Source organism: Salvelinus fontinalis, chromosome 4 (genome assembly GCF_029448725.1).
Source record: "Salvelinus fontinalis isolate EN_2023a chromosome 4, ASM2944872v1, whole genome shotgun sequence".
Lineage (NCBI taxonomy): Eukaryota > Metazoa > Chordata > Actinopteri > Salmoniformes > Salmonidae > Salvelinus > Salvelinus fontinalis.
The window spans coordinates 19,017,502-19,044,092 of NC_074668.1; the positions used below are offsets into that span (position 1 = coordinate 19,017,502).

The 26,591-nt window shown below is 42.8% G+C and overlaps 1 protein-coding gene across 1 annotated transcript; it reads left to right on the forward strand.

Annotated features, from left to right (window-relative positions):
- Positions 1 to 2,884: 2,884 nt before the first annotated feature.
- Positions 2,885 to 25,199, forward strand: bco2l (beta-carotene 15, 15-dioxygenase 2, like). Its single transcript, XM_055919079.1, has 13 exons — positions 2,885 to 2,993; positions 8,296 to 8,388; positions 8,804 to 8,978; positions 9,359 to 9,570; positions 10,742 to 10,857; positions 11,279 to 11,381; positions 14,447 to 14,584; positions 17,963 to 18,123; positions 18,429 to 18,599; positions 23,193 to 23,330; positions 24,000 to 24,182; positions 24,342 to 24,452; positions 24,576 to 25,199. Exons 2-13 carry the CDS (start codon positions 8,346 to 8,348, stop codon positions 24,690 to 24,692), a joined length of 1,668 nt encoding a protein of 555 aa, XP_055775054.1. The 5' UTR covers positions 2,885 to 2,993; positions 8,296 to 8,345; the 3' UTR covers positions 24,693 to 25,199.
- Positions 25,200 to 26,591: the final 1,392 nt, after the last annotated feature.

The window sequence follows — 26,591 nt, forward strand, 5'->3', positions numbered from 1 at the left end:
GAGAGAGAATATGAGAGAGAGAGAGAGAGAGAGAGAGAGAGAGAGAGAGAGAGAGAGAGAGAGAGAGAGAGAGAGAGAGAGAGAATATGAGAGAGAGAGAGAGAGAGAGAGAGGTGGAAGGAAAGGATAGTCAGACCAATTATATTATGATGTACTGCAAGCACATATGGCTACTCATAAACACATCAGACCTATATTGTCAATACCTGTTTTCTTAGTATACCATTTAGGGTTTGTTGTGCTAGCCTGTCTAATTTGGGCCATACTTCAACCCTAAGGCCACAAAGATGGGGCTCCACTTCGTATGGACAACACGCTTTTTAGGGATGATGGCCTAGGAGCCTTCCTCAGTCTCAACCAAGTTGTGCATTCCAACAAACACCCTGTAGGAGGGTTGGAGAAGGTAAAATGGTCAGAAAAAAAAAAAAAAAGAGAAAGAAAGAAAGAATAAATGTGAATTGGTGACATTTGACAAAAAGAAAGTGATTATGAGAAAGACTGAGGGTGGATAGAGCGAGCTACTCCATACAAATTCACAAGATGTGTGAAGTACGACCTATGGTGAAAAGTGCTCTATATACAGTAAATGTAACCCAGTATTATAGTAATTGATTATAGAGAGAGAGGGAGATAGGGGTGTCAGTGTACCTGCCAGGGCCAGCTGTGGGGCTTGGCGTCCACTCTGTTGACCACACGGGTGGTCAGCAGCTCAATGGGATGGGTGCCTCACGCGAGGGCTAGGGGGGTAGACAGATAGACAGCTCAGTGTCAGGTCTTTCTCTCTAACACAGGAGTCTCCAACTCCGGTCAAAGAGTGCTACAGTGTAGGTTCTTGTTAAAGCCCAGAACAAACATACCTTATTCAACTAATTAACTAATCATAGTTGCCAGTCTGGGCGAATCAGGTTGAATTAGGCGTGTCAGTGTTGGGCTGGAACAAAAACCTGCACACCCTTCAGCTCTCCAGGATTGCAGTTGGAGTCTCTGTCTAACATCCACACACATAGAGGCTGACCCCTAGCGCTAGCCATGATCACTGAGGCCAGAACAATGGGGATCATGTTGATTAATAGGTTGCATGCTGGGAAACAGTGTGTATTTATGCGTTTCTCAGATACACTGGATTCTGGATATAAATTGGAACAACATCCATATGCCCTGATAACACCCTAGCAGCGTTTCACTTCAAGAGGATGTTCCCTTCCCTCTGCCCTCGTTCACTCCCCTTCATTGATCTGAGACAACTAGGTCTTTAACTTTGTTTTATGCACATGAATGTATTCAGTCAGTGTTAAATAAGTTGGTGGAGGGGGATTTCTCTTCAAAGACTATTGTTGACACAGTGTTGAGTGGCGCAGCGGTCTGAGGCACTGCATCTCAGTGCAGGTGTCACTACAGTCCCTGGTTCAAATCCAGGCTGTATCACATCTGGCTGTGATTGGGAATCCCATAGGGCGGTGCACAATTGGCACTGCGTAGTCCTGATTTGGCCGGTGTAGGCCGTCATTGTAAATAAGAATTTGTTTTTAACTGACTTGCAAAGTTAAATAATATTAAAAAATGAGTTTTATTATCAGATATTCTGGTGGAGGAAAGAGAGAGTTTTATTCATGTTTTATATTCAGGGGAAAGGTTGTGTGTGTGCATGCATGCAGCCTACGTGCTGTTTTGCATGCTGTTCTGAAGAACCAACACTAGCTGATGCTGTAGTCTCTAGTTAACACTTGTGGCAAACTGAACTTTATCAGTTGAACTTCTCTGGTAGAAGAAGAAATGCAATATCCTTGTCAACCAGTAGATGAGGCACTCTATCCATAGACACAGAAGTGATGTACTGGCAAAGCATCGAATATCCACACCAACAAACCTGTGATTGTTCATATACTTATAACACAATGTGTGTCACAATTGTCGTCAAAAAGGGAATTCATAACCAACCTGGTGTTATTGAACCCAAGTCATATTTGCTCGTTAAGCTGAAGCTGTAGCATTATATCTGGGATAGGTGACAACATTTGTTCAGGTTTTCTAAGGACACTCGTTTCACAATCGTTTGCTCAGAATGTTTACATAATGTCACAATTTACAGTTCTCTATGTCCTGTTGTTGAACACTATATTGTACACGTTTGAAATATTAGGGTTTGAACTATCTTGCATTGTTTGTAATGGAAATAGGTTTGTAATCGTTATAAAATGGACTATAACTGCGGTGTAATATACGTACATCCAGTGGCTGGTGTATGTGGTATAATTCTTTCACATATATTATTCTTTGTTACTCAATAATGACTAGCCTATTTCTCCAGATAAGGTGTGCAGCCCGTGGTAGATTAACTGACTGTTCACCGTCCATGATCCAAGTCCTGCTAATTGCTATGACTTAAAGCTACCATAAAAGTGGGTGAAAGGTTCAATCACAGTTCACCAGCAGCTCTACTGTGTAAACCTGTGTGTGGTTGTTTATGGAGGCTAAACTTAAAGGGACAGTTTGAGGTTTTGAGTCAGATAAACACATGGATACCATTTTATGTCTCTGCGTGCAGTTTGAAGGACGTTGAAGGAAGTTTCTGCGTGCTCGTTGATCCTAAGACTTCCAGACGTTGTACTAACGCTAGTTAAACGAACTTCAGAAACGACCTCCAAACTGCATGCAGAGACATAAAAATTGGTATCCCCTTTAAATCAAAATGACCATGGCACTCTTATCAGAGAGTTGCAGTTAAAAATCCTGAATTGAATTGGCATGTTTATGCAGTAAAGTTAAAAACAAGGCAAACAAATCATCTGTGTGTGTTTTTAATGAGAGCCGGGGCATGTCAGATAGGGTGTCAGCAACAGTGTCAGAGGCTGGCCTCAGCACAGTTCCACGCTTCAAAGGTCATCAGTGACTCTCTTCCTTCTCAGGCTGTTTAAATCCCAGTCAGTCAGTGTGAGACCACAGACAGGACAACTGGCGTGGTGTTTTCCAAACCTTCACCGTAACACAGAGTGGTAAGCACACACACACACACACACACACTTTATCATCTTTTGTTGCTGTGTTCCCCTGTTTGGCTGCACCACTAAACAAGCAACTTTATGTGTAAAGGAGAATTTCCTCCATTTTGACATGTTGAAATAATACACAAGACATTGTGTGCATTATTGGGATTTTACAATAATTCTTATCATGAACTGATGAACAACTTCATTCATTCATGTGTAATCGTAGTGATACATACTGTATGTACACGAAAAACCATCAAAGATAACACAGCAGTGTATGTACCTCAATGCACCCAGGAATCTTTTCCAGAGGAGATCAATGTTATGAGGTCATTGTGTTTTGTCTTTGATCGTATTTGAAGGACTATACACATATTGCCTGTGAGAGGCAGTGTCTTTGTGATGATATGGTTGTATACTGTATACCGTTTTCTTCTGTTTGGTACCTAATAATCACTCGCTACTACTGTCCTCATTATCAATAGATTATGGCCTCTGTACCTGTTGATAATCTCACACCTATATGTGTTAGATAAGACAACACAGATAGAGGAGTATGTCTCCACCACCAATATCATCGTCAGGAGATCACCTCACGATACCTGAAGACAGTTATGTAATGAGTTCTCTTGTGTAAAGACTTTTGTTACTTTCTCTTGGTTCTACAATCTCTTGTATAAGTAGCTCTACTACCTTTAGTAGGTCAAAGTGCCCGTTTACACAGCCAGCTCAATTCAGATTATTTGGCAAATCAGATACACATCCCTTCTTTTTTCCCAAATGTGTAAACAACAAAACAACTACATTGAATCTGATCTTTTGAGTTACAATTTGTATCATTAGTATTTGGTTCTAAAATCCAATACAATTCCGGTGCTCTGCATGCGAGTCTGGACATCAGATCAGTTTGTTTAACTCTTCACCAACTTTTTTTCCATCGCTAGAGTCTCTCTCTCACCAGCCAGGCAAACTCACACACACACACACGCACAAGCACACACAACCTTCCGTTACCACGACAACCACCCCTGAAATGTTATGCAAACTCCAGAATTACAACCGCACGTCGCATTCTAAGCAAAACCATTATGACTGCTTATCGAATTCTAAGCAAAGCCCTCTAATACTTTGTTTTAAGAAGCCGCCGCCAATATCTTTCAAACTGTCACAATCTGCTGCAACCTAAGTACCCTTTTGTCACGATCGTCGTAACTTTGAATAGAGGACCAAGGCGCAGCGTGATATAACGACATCTTCTTTTTATTATGAAGACGAACAAACGAACAAAAACAACAAACAGACGACCGTGAAGCTATTCAAACAGATAGTGCCGACACTAAACACTACACATAGACAATTACCCACATTAACCTAATGCCTATGGCTGCTTTAAATATGTCTCCCAATCAGAGATAATGAATGACAGCTGTCTCTGATTGAGAACCATTCAGGCAACCATAGACATACCTAGACACCTACACTCAACACAAACCCATACACTCTACCAAACCCCCTATACCATACGACCACCCAAGACGAGACAAACACAGACAAACATCCCCCCTGTCACACCCTGACCTAACCAAAATATTACAGAAAACAAAGATAACTAAGGCCAGGGCGTGACAGTACAGATCCTGGCTGACTGGCGGCTCTGGCAGATCCTGGCTGATTGGCGGCTCTGGCAGATCCTGGCGGCTCTGGCAGATCCTGGCTGTCTGGCGGCTCTGGCAGGTCATGGCTGGCGGACGGCTCTGGCCGGTCATGGCTGGCGGACGGCTCTGGCCGGTCATGGCTGGCGGACGGCCCTGGCCGGTCATGGCTGTCGGACGGCTCTGGCCGGTCATGGCTGTCGGACGGCTCTGGCCGGTCATGTCTGGCGGACGGCCCTGGCCGGTCATGGCTGTCGGACGGCTCTGGCCGGTCATGTCTGGCGGACGGCTCTGGCCGGTCATGTCTGGCGGACGGCTCTGGCCGGTCATGTCTGGCGGACGGCTCTGGCCGGTCATGTCTGGCGGACGGCTCTGGCCGCTCCTGTCTGGCGGACGGCTCTGGCCGCTCCTGTCTGGCGGACGGCTCTGGCCGCTCCTGACTGGCGGACGGCTCTGGCCGCTCCTGACTGGCGGACGGCTCTGGCCGCTCCTGACTGGCGGACGGCTCTAGCGGCTCGGGACAGACGGGCAGCTCTGACGGCTCGGGACAGACGGGCAGCTCTGACGGCTCGGGACAGACGGGCAGCTCTGACGGCTCGGGACAGACGGGCAGCTCTGACGGCTCGGGACAGACGGGCAGCTCTGACGGCTCGGGACAGACGGGCAGCTCTGACGGCTCGGGACAGACGGGCAGCTCTGACGGCTCTGGGCAGACGGGCAGCTCTGACAGCTCTGGGCAGACGGGCAGCTCTGACGGCTCTGGGTAGATGGGCTGCTCTGACGGCTCTGGGCAGACAGATAGCGCAGGCGGCTCTGGACAGACGGGCAGTGCAGGCGGCACTGGGCAGACAGCAGACTCTGACCGGCTGAGGCGCACAGTAGGCCTGGTGTGTGGTACCGGAACTGGAGGTACCGGGCTAAGGACACGCACCTCAAGGCTAGTGCGGGGAGCAGCAACAGGACGCACAGGACTCTGGAGACGCACAGGAGGCTTGGTGCGTGGTGCCGGAACTGGTGGTACCGGGCTGGAGACACACACCCTAGGGCGAGTGCGTGGAGGAGGAACAGGGCTCTGGAGACACACTGGAAGCCTGGTGCGTGGTGTTGGCACTCGTGGTACTGGGCTGGGGAGGTGGCGCCGGATATACCGGACCATGCAGGCGTACTGGCTCCCTTGAGCACTGAGCCTGCCCAACCTTACCTGGTTGTATGCTCCCTGTAGCCCGACCAGTGCGGGGAGGTGGAATATCCCGCACTGGGCTGTGTAGGCGAACCGGGGACAGCATGCGTAAGGCTGGTATGCTGGCCCGAGGAGACGCACTGGAGACCAGACGCGTTGAGCCGGCTTCATGGCACCTGGCTCAATACTCAATCTAGCCCTGCCAGTGCGGGGAGGTGGAATAACCCACACCGGGCTATGCACACGTATAGGAGACACCATGCGCTCTCCGCATAACACGGTGTCTGCCCGTACTCTCGCTCTCCACGGTAAGCATAGGGAGTTGGCGCAGGTCTCCTACCTGACTTCGCCACACTCCCTTGTAGCCCCCTCCCAAGAATTTTTTGGATTTTACTCGCGGGCTTCCAGCCTTGCTTCCGTGCTGCCTCCTCATATCGCCTCCTCTCGGCTTTAGCTGCCTCCAGCTCTTCACGAGGGAGGCGATATTCTCCCGGTTGTGCCCAAGGTCCCTTACCTTCCAGTATCTCCCCCCAAGTCCAAGAATCCTGTATGCGCTGCTCCTGCTGCTGCTTAACACGCTGCTTGGTCCGAGTTTGGTGGGTAATTCTGTCACGATCGTCGTAACTTTGAATAGAGGACCAAGGCGCAGCGTGATATAACGACATCTTCTTTTTATTATGAAGACGAACAAACGAACAAAAACAACAAACAGACGACCGTGAAGCTATTCAGACAAATAGTGCTGACACTAAACACTACACATAGACAATTACCCACATTAACCTAATGCCTATGGCTGCCTTAAATATGTCTCCCAATCAGAGATAATGAATGACAGCTGTCTCTGATTGAGAACCATTCAGGCAACCATAGACATACCTAGACACCTATACTCAACACAAACCCATACACTCTACCAAACCCCCTATACCATACAACCACCCAAGACGAGACAAATACAGACAAACATCCCCCCTGTCACACCCTGACCTAACCAAAATATTACAGAAAACAAAGATAACTAAGGCCAGGGCGTGACTGCTTTTCACTCTTTATTTATTAAGCCTTCAAAATGATTACTTCTAGGACGCCAGGACCTTGAGGACATTCATTCATTATGGTTAAGGTTAGGGCAATGGTTAGGAATAAAACAGAAAAACTCAACTTTAAAAAATAAGTGCCTACCCAGCAAACCAAAATTGGTTTAGTGAATGTTCCAAAACACTTAATTAAGTTCCAGGAAAGGTGTAAGAACATGGCCCCCAAAAGTTGTAATCACACAAAACTGTCCAGTTGCACTGATGATTATACAATGTTTCTATTAAGGTGCACAACATAATCCTCTGATGTTGCAAGAATGTTCACCAAACAGTTTTTTCCTGTTCTTTAAAGGTTCCCAAAGCATTTCATTGGGTTATGGGAACAGTGTGGGGACATTACAAGATATGGGTTCCAAACACACAAAATATGGACAAGTAATTGCCTTGTAAATGATTGTGTTTCACTATTGCATACAGATACATGTGGCTACCACATAATCCACTGGAGTTTGAACTGATATTTAAAGGAACACTGACAGTAAATGATCATTGCGTCTGTGTGTTATTTCAGAGACAACATCAGTGTGAATACACAACTCTGACATCGGTCTCATTTCAAACTGAGTGTGGACAGTCAGACATAAATCAAATTTAAGAAAAATGCTGTGTAAACATAGCCTAAATGTGTAACCCAAGCAGAGCATTCCTGTCTAAGGGGGTGCTAATGTTTCACATGATTTTTGAACTAGCATAATTTAATTCTTAACTTAAGCAATAAGGCCCGAGGAGATGTGGTATATTCAAGCAATAAGGCCCGAGGAGGTGTGGTATATGGCCAATATACCACGGCTAAGGGCTGTTCTTAAGTTCGACACAACGCGGAGTGCCTGGACACAGCCCTTAGCCATGGTATATTGGCCATATATCACCAACCCTCGAGGTTCCTTATTGCTATTATAAACTGGTTACCAACGTAATTTGAGCAGTAAAAATAAATGTTTTGCCATACCCGTGGTATACGGTCTGATATACCACAGCTGTCAGCCAATCAGCATTCAGGGCTCGACCCACCCAGTTTATAACAAGTGATATGTAGCTGATATCCTGTCATTGTAAATTAGAATTTGTTCTTAACTGACTTGCTTAGTTAAATAAAGGTTAAATAAATTAAAATATATATATATATTTATGTTAGCCTGTTGGATTACCATGTCTGATATGAGTTTACAGTCATGCTGTACTGTACAGCCATTACCGATGACAACCTTATATAATGATGTTCCCTGACCTATTTCTCAACTCGACGGACTCATACTCATCCAAAGACCCATGTAGCCATAAAACATCAGATGATTCAACATCATCTGTGTGTGTGTGTGTGTGTCCTATGTGTGAGCACAACTGTATAAATTCGGTTGGTCTGTGTCTTCCTCTAGCAAACTCAGGCTCAACACTGCACCACCAGGCTCAACACTGCAGCCCAGCCATGAGCAGCACCAAACAACTCAACAACAGGAGCGGAGACAATGGTGAGGTCACGTTCCCCTGTTCGCACTATGCATGCACCAACCAATGGTTGTGTGCCACATCATCGACTGCACAATTGGGCACTAGATTGGTATAACATATGATATGGTTAGCTGATACGTAAAATACCTATCCCGGCGTTGTAGGATCTGGCATGTGTCAGCAACGTCTGAACAGAGGAACGCGCCCCTTGTGCTTGTGTATAGCATGTAATAACCCATCGTGCAATGACGTCACATTCTCTGAGACCTGAAGTGTCGACTTCAGGACGAAATGTTGATGTGAACGCAAAATCAAACCCTGTGTGTGTTGATTGACTGGGTGGATTACCTATCTCGTCCTCCAAACAAGTAAAAATGCCATTTAGGATCTGTGATATCGGAAAGCTTGAACATTTGTCTTCTCTCTCTATGACAGCATCCAAGAAGAAGTGCCCCTTGGCCATGGGGCTGGAGGGCATTGCCCCCCTGGTGCGCACTGTTGAGGAGATCCCAGAACCCATCACCACGGTGATCAAGGGGAACATCCCATCCTGGATCAATGGAAGCTTCCTGCGGAATGGGCCCGGAAGGTTTGAGTTCGGCAAAGACAAGTACAAAATAAAATTTATAAATTGTATACACACACACCACTTATAATCAACACATACACACACACACACAAAGAACATGCACACACTCATACGCACAGACACTCACCCTTACACCCATAGACTTCCCCTTACACCCATTGACTCACCCTTACACCCATAGACTCACCCTTACACCCATAGACACACTCATACACCCATAGACTTCCCCTTACACCCATAGACTTCCCCTTACACCCATAGACTCACCCTTACACCCATAGACACACTCATACACCCATAGACTTCCCCTTACACCCATAGACTTCCCCTTACACCCATTGACTCACCCTTACACCCATAGACTCACCCTTACACCCTTTTGTCTTTGTCTCTGTCCTCAGCTTCAACCACTGGTTTGACGGAATGGCCTTGATGCACCGCTTCTACATCCATGACGGTGAGGTGACCTACAGCAGCCGCTTCCTGCGCAGCGACTCCTACGTGCGTAATTCTGAGAAAGACCGCATTGTGGTGTGTGAGTTTGGAACCATGGCCATGCCTGACCCCTGCAAGAACTTCTTTTCTCGATTCTTATCCCGCTTCAAGATTCCCAGTAAGTGTCTTCAGAGTTGTGTCCCTCTGTGTGCAGTACAGTACATTCCCCATTGTTCTGGTTGCGGCTGGTGGCTTTGGCCAGGGCTGTTGACTGTATGTATTGTGTTGCTCACAATGTATGTATTGTGTTGAGATTATAAATATGATGGTTGAAACCTAGTGCATGTTTCTCTGAGCGTAGGAATGCTTAGAGATCAGGAGAGCAGATTGTTGTGTGGGCTACATGAGCAGATAGAAAGACAAACTTCTGACTTTTAAAAGCTCAGTATTCAACCATTTCTGTAATTCAACTGAAGAGCCTTAAACATTGATCTAGAGAAATATTTTGCTGCATCAAAGCATAACCGATTGTACACCAGCACAGTGAGATTAGGGTCAATAGAAAAATAGCATCATTGAAACACACCACATTTTTGAAGACTCAAAGATTGTTTGTGTCCCTCCCCTCAGCACCCTCCACTAGCACTGCCCCAGTATCTGTGTGTTAGAGATGTCGATGATGAGTATGACAGGTCTCCTCTCTAATGCCTAGAAAGCTTTGATTCAAACTCCTTATTAGACAGCTCTGCAAGCTTTTTAATGTCAAAATACGTCAGTTACTCACCAAATATGGGGTTTCTTCATTTACTCCTCTTACAGCCGGTATGTACTTCCAAAAAAGGTCTATAAGAATTGAATGTTCATCTTGTCATTATTTTACTGCCGTATATTGTTTATATGGTCTGTCTTTAAGTTTAGTTGCTCAGCGAAACCCCATATTTGGTGAGTAACTAACCGATTTTGACATTAAAACACTTACATAGCTGTCTAATGGGAGTTTGAATCGGCACTTCCTGAGCATTAGAGAAATCTCTAACTCACAGATACTGGGGCAAGTCCACAGATACTTGTGCCACAACAAGTGACTTTAATAGTCACACAACGTCTGTATCCACTCCTTCCTGTTTAGATGAGTGTGATTTCTAGCTTAGCCTGACCTAATAGGAAATTGACACGTGAACATTGTGTCCTGTACTTACCAAAAAATAAACCTATTAAAAAGTATTGCTGCTTTAGGATGCTGTATAGTTTCTCTACACATATGCTTGTGATCACTGAGAAAGAAACAACTCTGCTGATTGGAAACATGTTCTGTATGCTCTAGTCCTGATATCTGGATTTGTTAACAGAGGCCACAGACAATGCCAGTGTGAACTTTGTGAAGTACAAGGGTGACTACTATGTAAGCACAGAGACCAACTACATGCGGCGGGTGGATCCACAGAGCCTGGAGACCAAAGAGAAGGTACAGCTATTGTCTATCACACCAAGGATGGAGTTGAACATATTCTACAGAATTCCGGGGGGGGGGGGGAATCTTTTTTGAATTTGTATGTATTTAACCTTTATTTAACTAGGAAAGTCAGTTAAGAACAAATTCTTATTTTACAATGACGGCCAACCCCAGCCAAACCCTACCCTAACCCGGACGACACAGGGCCAGTTGTGCGCCGCCCTATGGGACTCCCGATCACGGCCGGTTGCGATACAGCCGGGGATCGAACCAGGGTCTGTAGTGACAGCCCTAGCACTGAGATGCAGTTCCTTAGACTGCTGCGCCACTCGGGAGCCAGATCTTACAGTTATGATGATGATGTTTGCAGTGATGATGATGATGATGATGTTGATGATGACTATAATGATGATGTGTGTCCTTATGTTCGTAGGTGGACTGGTCTAAATACATTGCAGTAAACTCCGCCACAGCCCATCCTCATTATGACCGTGAAGGGGCCTCGTACAACATGGGCAACTCCTATGGCAAGGGCGGTACGTTATCTATCTACCTACCTACTTACCTACCTACCTAGCTACGTACCTACCTACCTACCTACCTACCTACCTACCTACCTACCTACCTACCTGCCTACTTATCTACCCCTACTAACAAACTTACCTACCTCCCTCCCTACCTACCCCTACCTACCCACTTAGCTGCTTATCTACATACCCACCTACTTATCTACCTACTTACCTCCCTACAGTTGAAGTCGGAAGTTTACATACACCTTAGCCAAATACATTTTAACTCAGTTTTTCACAATTCCTGATATGTAATCCTAGTAAAAATTCCCTGTCTTAGGTCAGTTAGGATCACCACTTTCTTTAAAGAATAATAGTAGAGAATTATTTATTTCAGCTTTTATTTCTTTCATCACATTCCAAGTGGGTCAGAAGTTTACATACACTCAAATAGCATTTGTTAGCATTGCCTTTAAATTGTTTAACTTGGGTCAAACGTTTCGAGTAGCCTTCCACAAGCTTCCCACAATAGGTTGGGTGAATTTTGGCCCATTCCTCCTGACAGAGATGGTGTTACTGAGTCAGGTTTGTAGGCCTCCTTGCTCTGACACTTTTTCAGGTCTGCCCAATTTTCTATAGGATTGAGGTCAGGGCTTTGTGATGGCCACTCCAATACCTTGACTTTGTTGTTCTTAAGCCATTTTGCCACAACTTTGGAAGTATGCTTGGGGTCATTGTCCTTTTAGAAGACCCATTTGTGACCAAGCTTTGACTTCCTGACTGATGTCTAGAGATGTTGCTTCAATATATCCACATAATTTTCCTCCCTGATGATGCCATCTATTTTGTAAGGTGGACCAGTCCCTGATGCTGCCACCCCCGTGCTTCACGGTTGGGATGGTGTTCTTCGTCTTGCAAGCGGCCCCCTTTTTCCTCCAAACATAACGATGGTCATCATGGCCAAACAGTTCTATTTTTGTTTCATCAAACAAGAGGACATTTCTCCAAAAAGTACAGTCTTTGTCCCCATGTGCAGTTGCAAACCGTAGTCTGGCTTTTTTATGGAGGTTTTGGAGCAGTGGCTTCTTCCTTGCTGAGCGGCCGTTCAGGTTATGTCGATATAGTACTCATTTTACTGTGGATATAGATACTTTTGTACCTGTATCCTCCAGCATCTTCACAAGGCCCTTTGCTGTTGTTCTGGGATTGATTTGCACTTTTCACACCAAAGTACTTTCATCTCTAGGAGACAGAATGCATCACCTTCCTGAGTGGTATGACGGCTACGTGGTCCCATGGTGTTTATACTTAAGGATGAACCAGACTTGTGGAGGTCTACAATTTTTTTCTGAGGTCTTGGCTGATTTCTTTGAATTTTCCCATCATGTCAAGTAAAGAGGCACTGAGTTTGAAGGTAGGCCTTGAAATACATCCACAGGTACACCTCCAATTGACTCAAATTATGTCAATTAGCCTATCAGAAGCTTCTAAATCCATTACATAATTTTCTGGAATTTTCCAAGCTGTTTAAAGACACAGTCAACTTAGTGTATGTAAACTTCTGACCCACTGGAATTGTGATGCAGTGAATTATAAGTGAAATAATCTGTCTGTAAACAATTGTTGGAAAGATTACTTGTGTCATGCACAAAGTAGATATCCTAACCGACTTGCCAAAACTATAGTTTGTTAACAAGAAATTTGTGGAGTGGTTGAAAGACGAGTTTTAATGACTCCAACTGAAGTGTATGGAAACTTCCGACTTCAACTGTACCTACCTACTTACCTACGTACTTACTGTCGGTTGGTCGGTTTATTATCAAACCAAATTTGCACATTTTATACATGCAGATGAACTACAGTAATACAAACACAAATGTTTCACTATAATTGAATCACTTGATTTAATAATAATAATTATTATTATTTAAAGTGACAATCTATGATTGCTTAGACATGTTTAACTTTGAAATGAATTATATATACTGTCAGGTCAAAGTTGACACCCTTGACACCCTTGATAAAAATGAGCAAAAAAGACAGTATAAAATAAATAATACAAATATTGAGCTATTACATTTTTTACAAAATTATATTATTTTATACTAATACATCTGCTCAGAGAAATAGATGTTGTTTAACAAATAACATAAAAATACATCTAAAAAAGTTGTCAAAATTCTTGCCACCCCTGTCTTCAATACTCCGACACTCTCACCTTGCGAGGATAGAGTTCTCGGCCTCCTGGCAGCAGCTACCAGGTTTTTGGCTGAAATGTCTTGGTACTTGGAAGAGTTCATGATGCCGTTGACCTTATTAACAAGGGCTGCAGAACCAGTGGAACCAAACAGACCCATAACATCAAAGATCCACAACCATATTTTACAGTAGGTATAAGGTACTTTTCTGCATATGCATCCCTAAATCGATGCCAAACTCCCCACTGGTGTGGCCAAATAGCTTTATTTTCCTGTCATCTGACCATAGCACCAGTTCCAATCCATGTGCCAATGCACTTAATGCAATCATTTTTTATTACTTGTTAAACAAAATCATATTTTTTGAGCAATTGTATTCGGATAAAATAATATAATTTCCCGATTTTGTTTAGCATACAATATAGCTCAGTATTTGTATGATTTTTTATATTTTTTGCTAATCTTTATCAAGGGTGCTAATAATTTTGGAACTGACTATATATACCCATTGATTCTTGAAGAATATAACTTATAAATACCTAAAGATCTTAGTTCAACTGTCATGCCCCATCATTCCTCCAATGTCTGTAAACAAACACTGTGTAGCCACTTTTCCAGAGCAACCTACAGTAGTGAGTGAATACATTTTAATATGTTTTTTGTAATTCATGTGCAAATGAGACATTGGTCTCAGTATGACTCCCTGATAAAATAAGGATAAAATAAAATCTATAGCCCCATCCCTCAACTGTTTACCAAATCAGTGGCAGGATGGCTGCTTTGGCCGTTTTAATGATAAACACAATTATCATGTATGATATGATGCTACCTCTGACATGTTGATTGATAATGTAAATTGACCCTCTATTGGCCCATCGCTGTGTCTCACCCCAGGCTTTTTCTACAACATCATCCGTGTGCCTCCGCCTGAGAAGGTAGAGGGGGAAGACAAGGCTGATTTCAGTGGAGCTCAGGTCCTCTGTTCCATCCCAGCCTCTGACTCCAGGAAACCATCCTACTACCACAGCTTCGGTCAGTATCCATCCATCACCTCCCTCCACCTCCCCCTGTATCTTTCTCCCACTACAACAGCGTTGCTGAATTTCAATGACTGGTTCTCACTCTCCTAACTTCCTCTTTCTTTACTACCTCAGCTAAAACATCTCCATGACGGTTGTATTATCTCCAACTGTATGTCCCTCTCTCTGACTGTTTCTCCAATTGAGAAATTGTTGAGGTTGGTTTGTGTGCTCTATGTATGTGTGTGTTTCAGTGGTTGTGTGTGTATATGTGCGTCTGTCTATCTGTCTGTCTGTCTGTCTGTCTGTCTGTCTGTCTGTCTGTCTGTCTGTCTGTCTGTCTGTCTGTCTGTCTGTCTGTCTGTCTGGTTCATAAAGCACGTTATTGGAGGTAAAATCTATATGCTCACAATATGAAGTAGGTTGTTTGAAACAGTGGTGAATACATGTTGCTTGAAGGGCAGTAGACCAACATAGCTATAGTCATTTTGATGCTTTTACCCAGCCCTAATATACTAGCTTAGCAAATTAAAACCTAGTTTTGGGGATTTATATTCAGAAAGTGTTCATAACCCTTGACTTTTTCCACATAAGTCATTGTTGTGTTACAGCCTGAATTCAAAATGCATTTAAAAAAAAATCACTCATCAACACACAATACCCCATAATATCAAAGTGAAAACAAGTTTTTAAACATTTTGCAAATGTCAATAAATATCTAATTTACATAAGTATTCACACCCCTGAGTTTATAAATGTTAATAAAGGCCAGTAAAACAGATGTATTAACAACGTGTTTCTTACACTTCATCTCTATCTGCACTGGAACTTTCCTCTCATATGCAATTCTTGGTAATTAGTAAAGTAATCACTTGCTAAGCTATATAAAACAAACACGGATCACAGATGGAAATAAGTTAGGTAGCTATCTAACCCTGGTGATATACGAGTATGCTGTGCATGGGCCCTGGTAAACACATCAGTAAACAGAGTGGGTGCGGGAGAGTAAAATAAACCCATCCTATGCACATTTTTGGCCGTGTCCAGAAAGAACAACTTTGAGAGACCCTACCTCCCCGCAATTGTGGAGATCTGACAGGATTGGGCAGGTGTAAGCAATGTGGTGAAAATTCCTCCTGGTCTAAACCTATCAATTTGCTTAAACCTATAAAATCCTCTCAGATCTCCACAAGTGTCTGGAGGGTAAAGGCTAGGGGTGGTCTCTGGACAAGGCCCTGGTATGTATAACTGAGTGGGCGTAAGGAGAGTGTAGGTCTACAGAGAGAGAGAGAGAGAGAGAGAGAGAGAGAACGTACTTGAAAACAGCGATGAGCAGGTTGACCAACAGGATGTTGGCCACCAGAAGGTAGCAGGCCATGATGGCAGGAACGATCCAGGCTCCTGTCTTACAGGGCGGCAGAGCCACAACATGCCCGTCTTCTGTGGTGATATTCTGGCCACATGGAGCTACGCACAATGACACAACCACAGGGTCAGGATGACACACAAGGTGTCACAGATTGAGTCACAAGACAAATTCTCTTAAAGTTATCCCATTTATTTTGTCATATGACAAAACAAAAGAGTAGTCAGCCTAAAGAGAATTTCTCCGACAAACATTATTAATAAAGGGAAACATATTGTAAAGGCCAGTTGTGTGTCAAAAAAAATTAACATACAGACAACGACTAGACAAGCAAGCCAACATAAGACGAACACAAAATCAAATGAAAGAAAGATAACATACAGTACATACAAGCAAACCCAGGCAATCACACCAAATAGACAATCACTACGCTGACATCTAAAATAAACAAACCAACAAATAAACAGAACAACAAATACTTCAAGTTTAGCAAACAAACAAGAGGCATAATATACTGAATATATGCATCTTTTTTGTAGGGGATAGGAAGGAGTGAGCTCTAGAATGGAAAGGTGTTATGTGCTGAAATGTGTATCTCACAATATATTCTAAAATATATTGTCAATAACTTGCATTCCCAATATATTTAAACATGGCATAATGTTTAAAATATATTGTCACATATGCGTGCCATAGCCTAGCTGAATAATGACTATTTTACACTCAAAGAAATTGGGTTAAAAACTCTGACAACTGAACCACGTGAAAAAACAGATTGCAGATGATGACATGTGTGTGTGTGTGTGTGTGTGCATACGTCAGTCTGTCAGTCTGTCTGTCTGTCTGTCTGGTTCATAAAGCACGTTCTGGAGGTAAAATCTATATGCTCACAATATGAAGTAGGTTGTTTGAAACAGTGGTGAATACATGTTGCTTGAAGGGCAGTAGACCAACATAGCTATAGTACTTTTGATGCTTTTTACCAGCCCTAATATAGCAAATTAAAACCTTGTTTTGGGGATTTAATAAAATACAGTGTATTCAGAAAGTGTTCATAACCCTTGACTTTTTCCACATAAGTCATTGTTGTGTTTACAGCCTGAATTCAAAATTGATTAAATATATTTTTTCCACCCATCAACACACAATACCCCATAATGACAAAGTGAAAACAAGTTTTTAGACATTTTTGCAAATGTAAATAAATATCTAATTTACATAAGTATTCACATCATTGAGTTAATAAATGTTAGAATCATATTTGGCAACGATAACAGCTGTCATTATTTCTGATAAAGTCTCTAAGTGTCACGCCCTGACCTTAGAGAGCTTTTTATGTCTTTATTTTGGTTTGGTCAGGGTGTGATTTGGGTGGGCATTCTATGTTCATTTTTCTATGATTTGTATTTCTTTGTTTTGGCCCGGTATGGTTCTCAATCAGGGACAGCTGTCTATCGTTGTCTCTGATTGGGAACCATACTTAGGTAGCCTTTTTCCCACCTGTGTTTGTGGGTAGTTATTTTCTGATTAGTGTTTTCAGCACCTAACAGGACTGTTTCGGTTTCATTTCTCACTTTGTAATTTTGTTCTAGTGTTCAGTGTAAATAAAAATCATGAACACTTACCACGCTGCGCTTTGGTCCGATCCTTCTTCTTGCAACGATGACCGTTACACTAAGAGCTTTCCACACCAGGATTGTACAATATTTGCACATTAAAAAAAAAAATTCTTCAAGCCCTGTCAAGTTGGTTGTTGATCATATCTAGACACCTATTTTCAAGTCTTGCCATAGATTTTCAAGCCGGCTGTAACACACAAAATGTGGAAAAAGTCAAGAGGTGTGAATAATTTCTGAAGGCACTGTACTGTATGTTACCTGCCCAGGATATAATGTATGTTGCCGGTCGGAGGCCAGTATTTTTAGCTACACATAATACCCTCAGCTCTACCTCTATCCCTGTGTTGTGTGATTGCAGCCATAATAACCTCAGCTCTACCTCTACCCCTGTGTTGTGTGACTGCAGCCATGTCAGAGAACTATGTGGTGTTCATAGAGCAGCCCATCAAGCTGGACCTGCTCAAGTTTATGCTGTTCAGGATCCAGGGCAAGAGCTTCGACAAGGTCATGACCTGGGAGCCACAGTACGACACCATCTTCCACGTGGTGCACAGACACACAGGCGAGGTGTGTGTTAATGACCCAAACAATCTACATGGTTACAGTCAATGTATAAAATAAGGCAATCTATGCATTACCCAGGAAATCCACTCAATCCCCAAAGCACTGGTAAATGTATAGATTCTGTGGAATATCTGTACATTAACCAGTGCGACAGGGAATGTATAGATTTTTCCAGGAAATCCATAGTTTTTCCAGATTTTACACATTTCCAGTAGCATGTGCACATATGGGACCAGCCCATTTCATCTCTAATTGGCTTGTTTGTCACCAATATGTCTAAAGACTTTTTGGTCTGTTTCATCCAATAGCTAAGCAAGGTAAAGTACAGCGCCCCACCCATGTTCACCCTTCACCAGATCAACGCCTACGAGGACAAAGGGTTCCTTGTAATGGACATGTGCTGTGGGGACGATGGGGACGTCATTGGAGACTTCACACTAGAGAACCTTCGCAGGGCTCCAGGGGAGGAAATGGACAAGGTTTGTTGGTACAACGCACGCACGCACGCACGCACGCACGCACGCACGCACGCACGCACGCACGCACACACACACACACACACACACACACACACACACACACACACACACACACACACACACACACACACACACACACACACACACACACACACACACACACACACACACAGTTTAAGTTACATACACCTTAGCCAAATACATTTAAACTCAGTTATTCACAATTCCTGACATTTAATCCTAGTAAAAAATCCCTGTTTTAGGTCAGTTAGGATCACCACTTTATTTTTAGAATGTGAAATGTCAGAATAATAGTAGAGATAATTATTTATTTCAGCTTTTATTTCTTTCATCACATTCCCAGTTGGTCAGAAGTTTACATACACTCTATTAGTATGTGGTAGCATTGCCTTTAAATTATTTAACTTGAGTCAAACGTTTCGGGTAGCCTTCCACGAGCTTCCCACAATAAGTTGGGTAAATTGTGGCCCATTCCTCCTGACAGAGTTGGTGTAACTGAGTCAGGTTTGTAGGCCTCCTTGCTCACACACACTTTTTCAGGTCTGCCCACAAATTTTCTATAGGATTGAGGTCAGGGCTTTGTGATGGCAAATACCTTGACTTAGTTGTCCTTAAGCCATTTTTCCCCAACTTTGGAAGTATGCTTGGGGTCATTGTCCATTTGGAAGACCCATTTGTGACCAAACTTTAACTTCCTGACTGACGTTTTGAGATGTTGCTTCAATATATCCACAGCATTTTCCTCCCTCATGATGCCATCTATTTTGTGAAGTGCACCAGTCCCTCCTGCAGCAAAGCACCCCACAACATGATGCTGCCACCCGCGTGCTTCATGGTTGGGATGGTGTTCTTCAGCTTTTAAGCCTCCCACATTTTCCTCCAAACATAACGATGGTCATCATGGCCAAACAGTTCTGTTTTTGTTTCATCAGACAAGAGGACATTTCTCCAAAAAGTACGATCTTTGTCCCCATGTGCAGTTGCAAACCGTAGTCTGGCTTTTTTATGGTGGTTTTGGCTTCTTCCTTGCTGAGTGGCCTTACAGGTTATGTTGATATAGGACTCGTTTTACTGTGGATATAGATACTTTTGTACCTGTTTCCTCCAGCATCTTCACATGGTCCTTTGCTGTTGTTCTGGGATGGATTTGCACTTTTCGCACCAAAGTACGTTCATCTCTAGGAGACAGAACACATCACCTTCCTGTGCGGTATGATGGCTACGTGGTCCCATGGTGTTTATACTTGCGTACTAGTGTTTGTACAGATGAACGTGGTACCTTCAGGCATTTGGAAATTGCTCCCAGGGATGAACCAGACTTGTAGAGGTCTACAATTTTTTGGGGCTGATTTCTTTTGATTTTCCCATGATGTCAAGCAAAGAGGCACTGAGTTTGAAAGTAGGCCTTGAAATACAAGTAACGATCTGGGTGTAGTGGGTGCGAAGTCAGGCGCAGGAAGCAGAGAGTTTAGTGGTAGTGCTATTTAATTCACAAAAGGGTGAACATAAGCCACCCCACAAAACACAGGGCGCACACAAAACAAATGCCCCAAAACCGGGGACTGAAACAGTCCAACAAAACCCACGAAATGGGAAACACGTAAACTTCAAACGCGCACCCTAGTCACACAAACAATCCCGTACAAATAGCAGGCGGGCCTACTGGTTAATATAGCCCGACTAATCAACCAAACACAAAACAGGTGAAACCAATAAACAGAAAAGGGGGGAAAAGGATCAGTGGCAGCTAGTAGGCCGGTGACGATGACCGCTGAGCGCCACCCGCACAGGAAGGCGAGCCACCTTCTGTAGGAATCGTGACAATACATGCACATGTACACCTCCAATTGACTCAAATGATGTCAATTAGCCTATCAGAAGCTTCTAAAGCCATGACATCATTTTCTGGAGTTTTCCAAGCTGTTTAAAGGCACAGTCAACTTAGTTTCTGTAAACTTCTGAACCTCTGAAATTTTGATACAGTGAATTATAAGTTAAACAATCTGTCTGTAAACAATTGTTGGAAAAATTACTCATATCACGCACAAAGTAGATGTCCTAACCGACTTGCCAAAACTATAGTTTGTTAACAAGAAATTTGTGGAGTGGTTGAAAAACAAGTTTTAATGACTCCAACCTAAGTGTATGTAAACTTCCGACTTCAACTGTATACACACAAACACACACAAATATACTATATTATACTGGTACCCTGTCTAAAAGTAGGTTGTTTGAAACAGTGGTGAATACATGTTGCTTGAAGGGCAGTAGACCAGCATAGCTATAGTACCTTTGATGCTTTTACCAGCCCTAATATAACTTAGCAAATTAAAACCTAGTTTTGGGGATTTAATAAAATACAGTGCCTTCAGAAAATAAATAGTTTGCTATTTAGTTCGTAAAAATGTGTAAATTGTAACTAATTTTGCACATAATGTTGCCGCTACCATCTCTTATGACTGAAAAGAGCTTCTGGACATCATAACAGCGATTACTCCCCTTGAACTAGAGGAATATTTTTTCTTTTGTGAGTCTGGCGCGAAGGATATACTGCTTCCCGGAGACCAGGCCATCATCCAGTCATTCGCTTGAAGAAAAGACTGAAATACATGGGGCGAAAGTCTGGGTAACTTGTGAGAATTTGTCGGCGAGTGAGTAAACCACCACTACCCTCAGTATTATTGGCCAACATGCAATCATTGGAAAACAAACTGGACGATCTACTATTAAGAATATCCTACCATATCAACACCATCATGCCAGAAACCCGAGACCCACTCCAATTCACATGCCGCCCCAACAGATCCACAGATGACACAATCTCAATCGCACTCCACACTTCCCTTTCCCACCTGGACAACAGGAACACCTATGTGAGAATGCTGTTCATTGACTACAGCTCAGCATTCAACACCATAGTGCCCACTAAGCTCATCACTAAGCTAAGGATCCTGGGACTAAACACCTCCCTCTGCATCCTGCATCTTGGATCCTGGACTTCCTGACAGGCCGCCCCCAGGTGGTAAGGGTAGTCAACAACACATCTGCCACGATGATCCTCAAAACAGGGGCCCCTCAGGGGTGCGTGCTTGGTCCCCTCCTGTACTACCTGTTCACCCACGACTGCATGGCCAAGCACGACTCCAACACCATCAAGTTTGCTGACGACACAACCTGGTCACCGAAACAATGAGACAGCCTACAGGGAGGAGGTCAGAGACCTGGCAGTGTGGTGCCAGGACAACAACCTCTCAATGTGAAACTGATCGTGGACTATAGGTAAAGAAAGGCCGAACAGGCCCTCATTAACATCAACGGGACTGAAGTGGAGAGGGTCAAGAGTTCCTTGGTGTCCACATCACCAACAAACTATCATGGTCCAAACACACCAAGACAGTTGTAAAGAGGGCATGACAACCCCTTTTCCCCCTCAGGAGACTGAAAAGATTTGGCATGGGTCCCCAGATCCTGAAAAAGTTATACAGCTGCACCATTGAGAGCATCCTGCCCGGTTGCATTACCGTCAGGTATGGGAACTGCTCAGCATCTTACCGGAAGGCGCTACAGAGGGTAGTGCATACGGCCTAGTACATCACTGGGGCCAAGATTCCTGACATCCAGGACCTATATTTTAGGCGGTGTCAGAGGAAGGCCCAAACAATTGTCAAAGACTCCAGTTACCCAAGTCATAGACTGTTCTCTCTGCTACCGCATGGCAAGAGCCATAAGACTGCTGAACAACTAAACTAATCAAATGCCTATTTACATTGACCCTCCCCTCCCCATTTTTTTTACACTGCTGCTACTCACTGTTTATTATCTATGCATAGTCAATTTACAAATGACCTCGACTAACCTATACCCCTGCATATTGAGTTGGTACCGGTACCCCCTGTGCATAGCCTCGTTATTGTTATGTACATTTCTTGTGTTACCTTGTGATTGATTAGAATTTTTTTACTTTAGTTTTTTTGGAAAATATTTTATTAACTCTATTTCTTAATCTGCATTGTTGGTTAAGGGCTTGTAAGTAAGCATTTCACTGTAAGGTCTACACCTGTTGTATTCGTCGCATGTGACAAATACAATTTGATTCAACTTTTTATTTAGCCAAGTTAGCTTTACTCGTTGTGTATTTATTATGACTTTTATTATTACATGTTTTACTTCTCTATTATTTCTCTATGTTCTTTCTCTCTGCCTTGTTGGGAATGAGACTGCATCGCCCATAAGTAACCATTTCAATGTTAGTTGACACCTGTTGTTTACGAAGCATGTGACAAATACAATTTGTTTTGATTTGCACTAGATCTCAACCACTGAGTAGTTATAAAACTACAAGAACAATTCACAATGATATCCTGCCCACTGCGAACATATGCAACAGATTAGCTGACATGCTGTTCACACATACTGTGGTTCGTTGTTACTTTAAGTTCATTTATCTTACTACAGCTGCTGACAGATATGTGAAGAATAATTAATTATAGGCAATTGGTTTTGTTTTGTAAAATGTCTGTTTGTAAAATGTCTGTTTGTGAAAATGTCTGTTTTTGTTTTCTGCTATGTCAGTTTTATAACTCCATGTGCAGAAACCTTCCACGGAGATACGTCCTACCCCTGACGGTAACTGATGACACACCCAGCGACCAAAACCTTGTCACTCTGCCTTTCTGTCAAGCAACTGCGGTCAAGACTGGGTGTGGAAAGGTGTGTGTGTGTGTGTGTGTGTATTTATGCATGAATAAATGTGTTATATTTCCTGCTGTTCAATGAATTGTAATTTCAATTAATGATAAAACCATAGAATTCTTGAAGAATATAACATAAATTGATGAGCTTAGTACAACTGTCTTATCTTATAATGACACTATATATACTATTGTTTTACTCCATTGATTATGTTTTATTGACATTTTCATACCAGTCTTTTTATAGCAAACTAAGGGCTGTATTATTTTCTGTATTGCTGAAGCGTTACAGATTGTACCATTGAAATGTAAGGGCAATTTCCGATTAAGCCGAAATATGCAGCGTTAACCATAAATGCAGTCTCTGCCAACATGGGAACATTGCCTTAAAATTTGAATTGGGTTTTAGCGTTGAACTTCCGCGATGCGGATTGAATAGGGCCCTAAGTGATGGGCTTGCTGTTTAGGCTGAAACACAAACTCAGTATTGTTGCTCCCAGAGGGGAAGCACAGCACTCAAGCACAATTGAACCAGCAACCCTTTACTCATAATTCTGTACATGGCAACTACGTCTGCTAATGCTAACCCCTGGCATTGTGACGCATGTGTTCTGGCTGATGAAAAGAAAATGTGGTTTTGTTGTCATGGCTACCTGACATGTCTTTCTCTCTTTGGGGTGTGCTGCAGGTGCTTTGTACACACGAGGAACTCTATGATGAAGAGCTGTTCCAGTACGGTGGCCTGGAGTTCCCACAGATCAACTATGCCCATTACAACGCGCGTCCTTACCGCTACTACTACGCATGCGGCTTCGGACACCTGTTCAGCGACTCCCTGCTGAAGATGGATCTGGAGACCAAGAAACTTAAGGTTTTTCTTTTTCTAACTCTCCCTCTGAAAAATATCAATTATCCACAGCTCAATAGCACCTTCAGAGACAATGGTGAATCAGCTAGACTGCTAGGCCTGCTTTTAGTGACCTACTGCTGTGTCCAATTTTAAGGACATATTGACATTTTCTCTGTGTAGGCATGGCGTCACCCTGGTCTGTTCCCATCTGAGCCTGTGTTTGTTGCTGCGCCCAACGCAACCGAGGAGGACGATGGTGTGGTCATGTCCGTCATCATCACACCCAGAACTGTAAACAACAACAATAACAACAACATAATCCACAATAAAAACAACAACAAACATGCATATTCACCATTGATGAATTACCTTTGACATAACATTGTACAACCATCTCGATACTTCTGTTTCCAGGAGAAAAGCACGTTCCTGCTGATTCTGGATGCCAAGACTTTCACGGAGCTGGGCCGGGCAGAGGTTCCAGTCAACATTCCATTTGGAACTCATGGAGTATTCAATGAGATGCACTGAAAATGCTAACGTCACAACCCCTTCAGCATTCTGCTTATGAAATTACTCCATCCATAGATGTCTTTTCTGATGCGGTTAAGTTAACATCTCTAACTACTGCAGTACTCTTGGACCATTTTCGGTACAGCCAGAGGAGGAAGGCCCTCTCCTCTGAGTCTTGTTCCTCTTGAGGCTAAGACTCTCGAGGTTTGTTCCTTCTAGGGAGTTTTCACCTGCCACTGTACTTCTGCTGCTTGCTATTTGGGGTCTAGGCTGGGGTTCTATAATAATAATAACAATAATAATGAAGTAATACATTGGATTTTTATAGCACTATGAAGTATTTTGTACCAACTGCTAAGGTAGAAAGGCTTTATAAATACATCTAATTGATTTATTGATATCACAGAACTGAGGAGAACCAGTTCCTCAGACCCTGTTAAAATGTCAGTCTGTAGACACATCTATCTATGTCATATCCTTATCAAAAGGTACCCTGCTTTGTAAGTAAATGATGTTGGTGACTGATCTGGTGTTTTTCATGGACATTAACTGTAGACCTTGGACTAAAACTTGTGCCGGTTTTTCACTACTTTGGTATTCACAATCAGTGTCAATATTTCATCAAATATTTCTGCGGCAACTAATTTTCTCTACAGCAAATTACAAGAAGTCAACTGAGGCTCTGAAGTGAAATGAGTTTTACTTGTTTAATTTCCGATCTTCAAAGTGTTTCATAACATGTACGCATTTGAAATACTATACTCCCATAGCCGTGCAGTGCACTTACAAAACATGAAAATGCCTCCAGGAAATGTAATTTCAGTTTAAGTAATGTGATATAAAATGGACATTGTCCAAAATGCCAGTAAAACAAATGGCTTTCAGCATTCAATAGCCACCACTGAGAGCTAAAGGAAGGTCACATTGAAAACTCAGATTGCATTTCATCCAGTTGTCATGGCCCACTGTAAGGGGGACTTACAAACACATTCTTTTCATAGACGGAAACAGATGTAGTTGTTACAATACAACTGTAGAATGCATTGCAAATCTAGATTCGTTTCTCAATACTTTAGAATTGTCATTGTCAATGTCATAATTTAGCTGCTAGCTGGTCACTGAAGGGAATGTAGTCCAGAGGGTTGCACACATATTAGTGGGAGCAGGAAGACTGAAAGAGCAGTGGAAGTAGCAAACGGCTGCCTATTTAATAATATTTTCCATTCAAGCCAGGTCTCCCTAGGTTACTTATTAATTACCCCATAATTCCTAATCTAATCAGTCATGCTTAACTAATCTTTGTACTCAAATATTCAAATTAATTAGTGGTCTATCCAAAGGGCAGGAACATTGGTATGAGGGGAGGCCGTCAGGGACCGCCTGTATCGACATTTGAATAAATGTGGCACTAATTTGCATATTGTCAAATGGTTGGATTTTGTGAATAATATTTACGAAACACCCCCATGTTCATTTTAAATCACTCACACTTCGTGGTGGAGAAAAGTTTGAGAAATTACTCATTCTCGTAATTAGATACATTTAATGCAGGGGTGTCAAACAAAATTTCTGGAAGGCCATGTGTCTCCTGGTTTTCGTTATTTCCTTTCAATTCGTGTGCCAATTTACCCTGCATTCATAACCAAGTGGGAAGGTGGTATTTACCACGTACAGCTGAGAAAAATCCACTTGAGTGCCCCTCGAACTGATAATTACTAGTGTGAAACTCGTCTATCTGAGCTCCAACTTCTCCCACATGCTGACCTCTGACATCACCTACTAAGGAAATGACCTCGAAAACAGCATTTTTGGCAGTTAAATGCAACAACAAAGCATTCTTTATTAAAAGCAATCTATTAATATGGTTTTTGAACACTTTAATTTGTTTGCGTGCATGATAGCTATGTTACGTTTATT

Bases quoted from the DNA above. Each gene is read 5' to 3' on its own strand.
- bco2l (XM_055919079.1), top strand. From the start codon at position 8,346: ATGAGCAGCACCAAACAACTCAACAACAGGAGCGGAGACAATG. The intron at 10,858-11,278 runs GTACAGCTATTG...TTATGTTCGTAG, and splicing joins GCCTGGAGACCAAAGAGAAG to GTGGACTGGTCTAAATACAT. The intron at 23,331-23,999 runs GTGTGTGTGTGT...GGTGTGCTGCAG, and splicing joins TCAAGACTGGGTGTGGAAAG to GTGCTTTGTACACACGAGGA.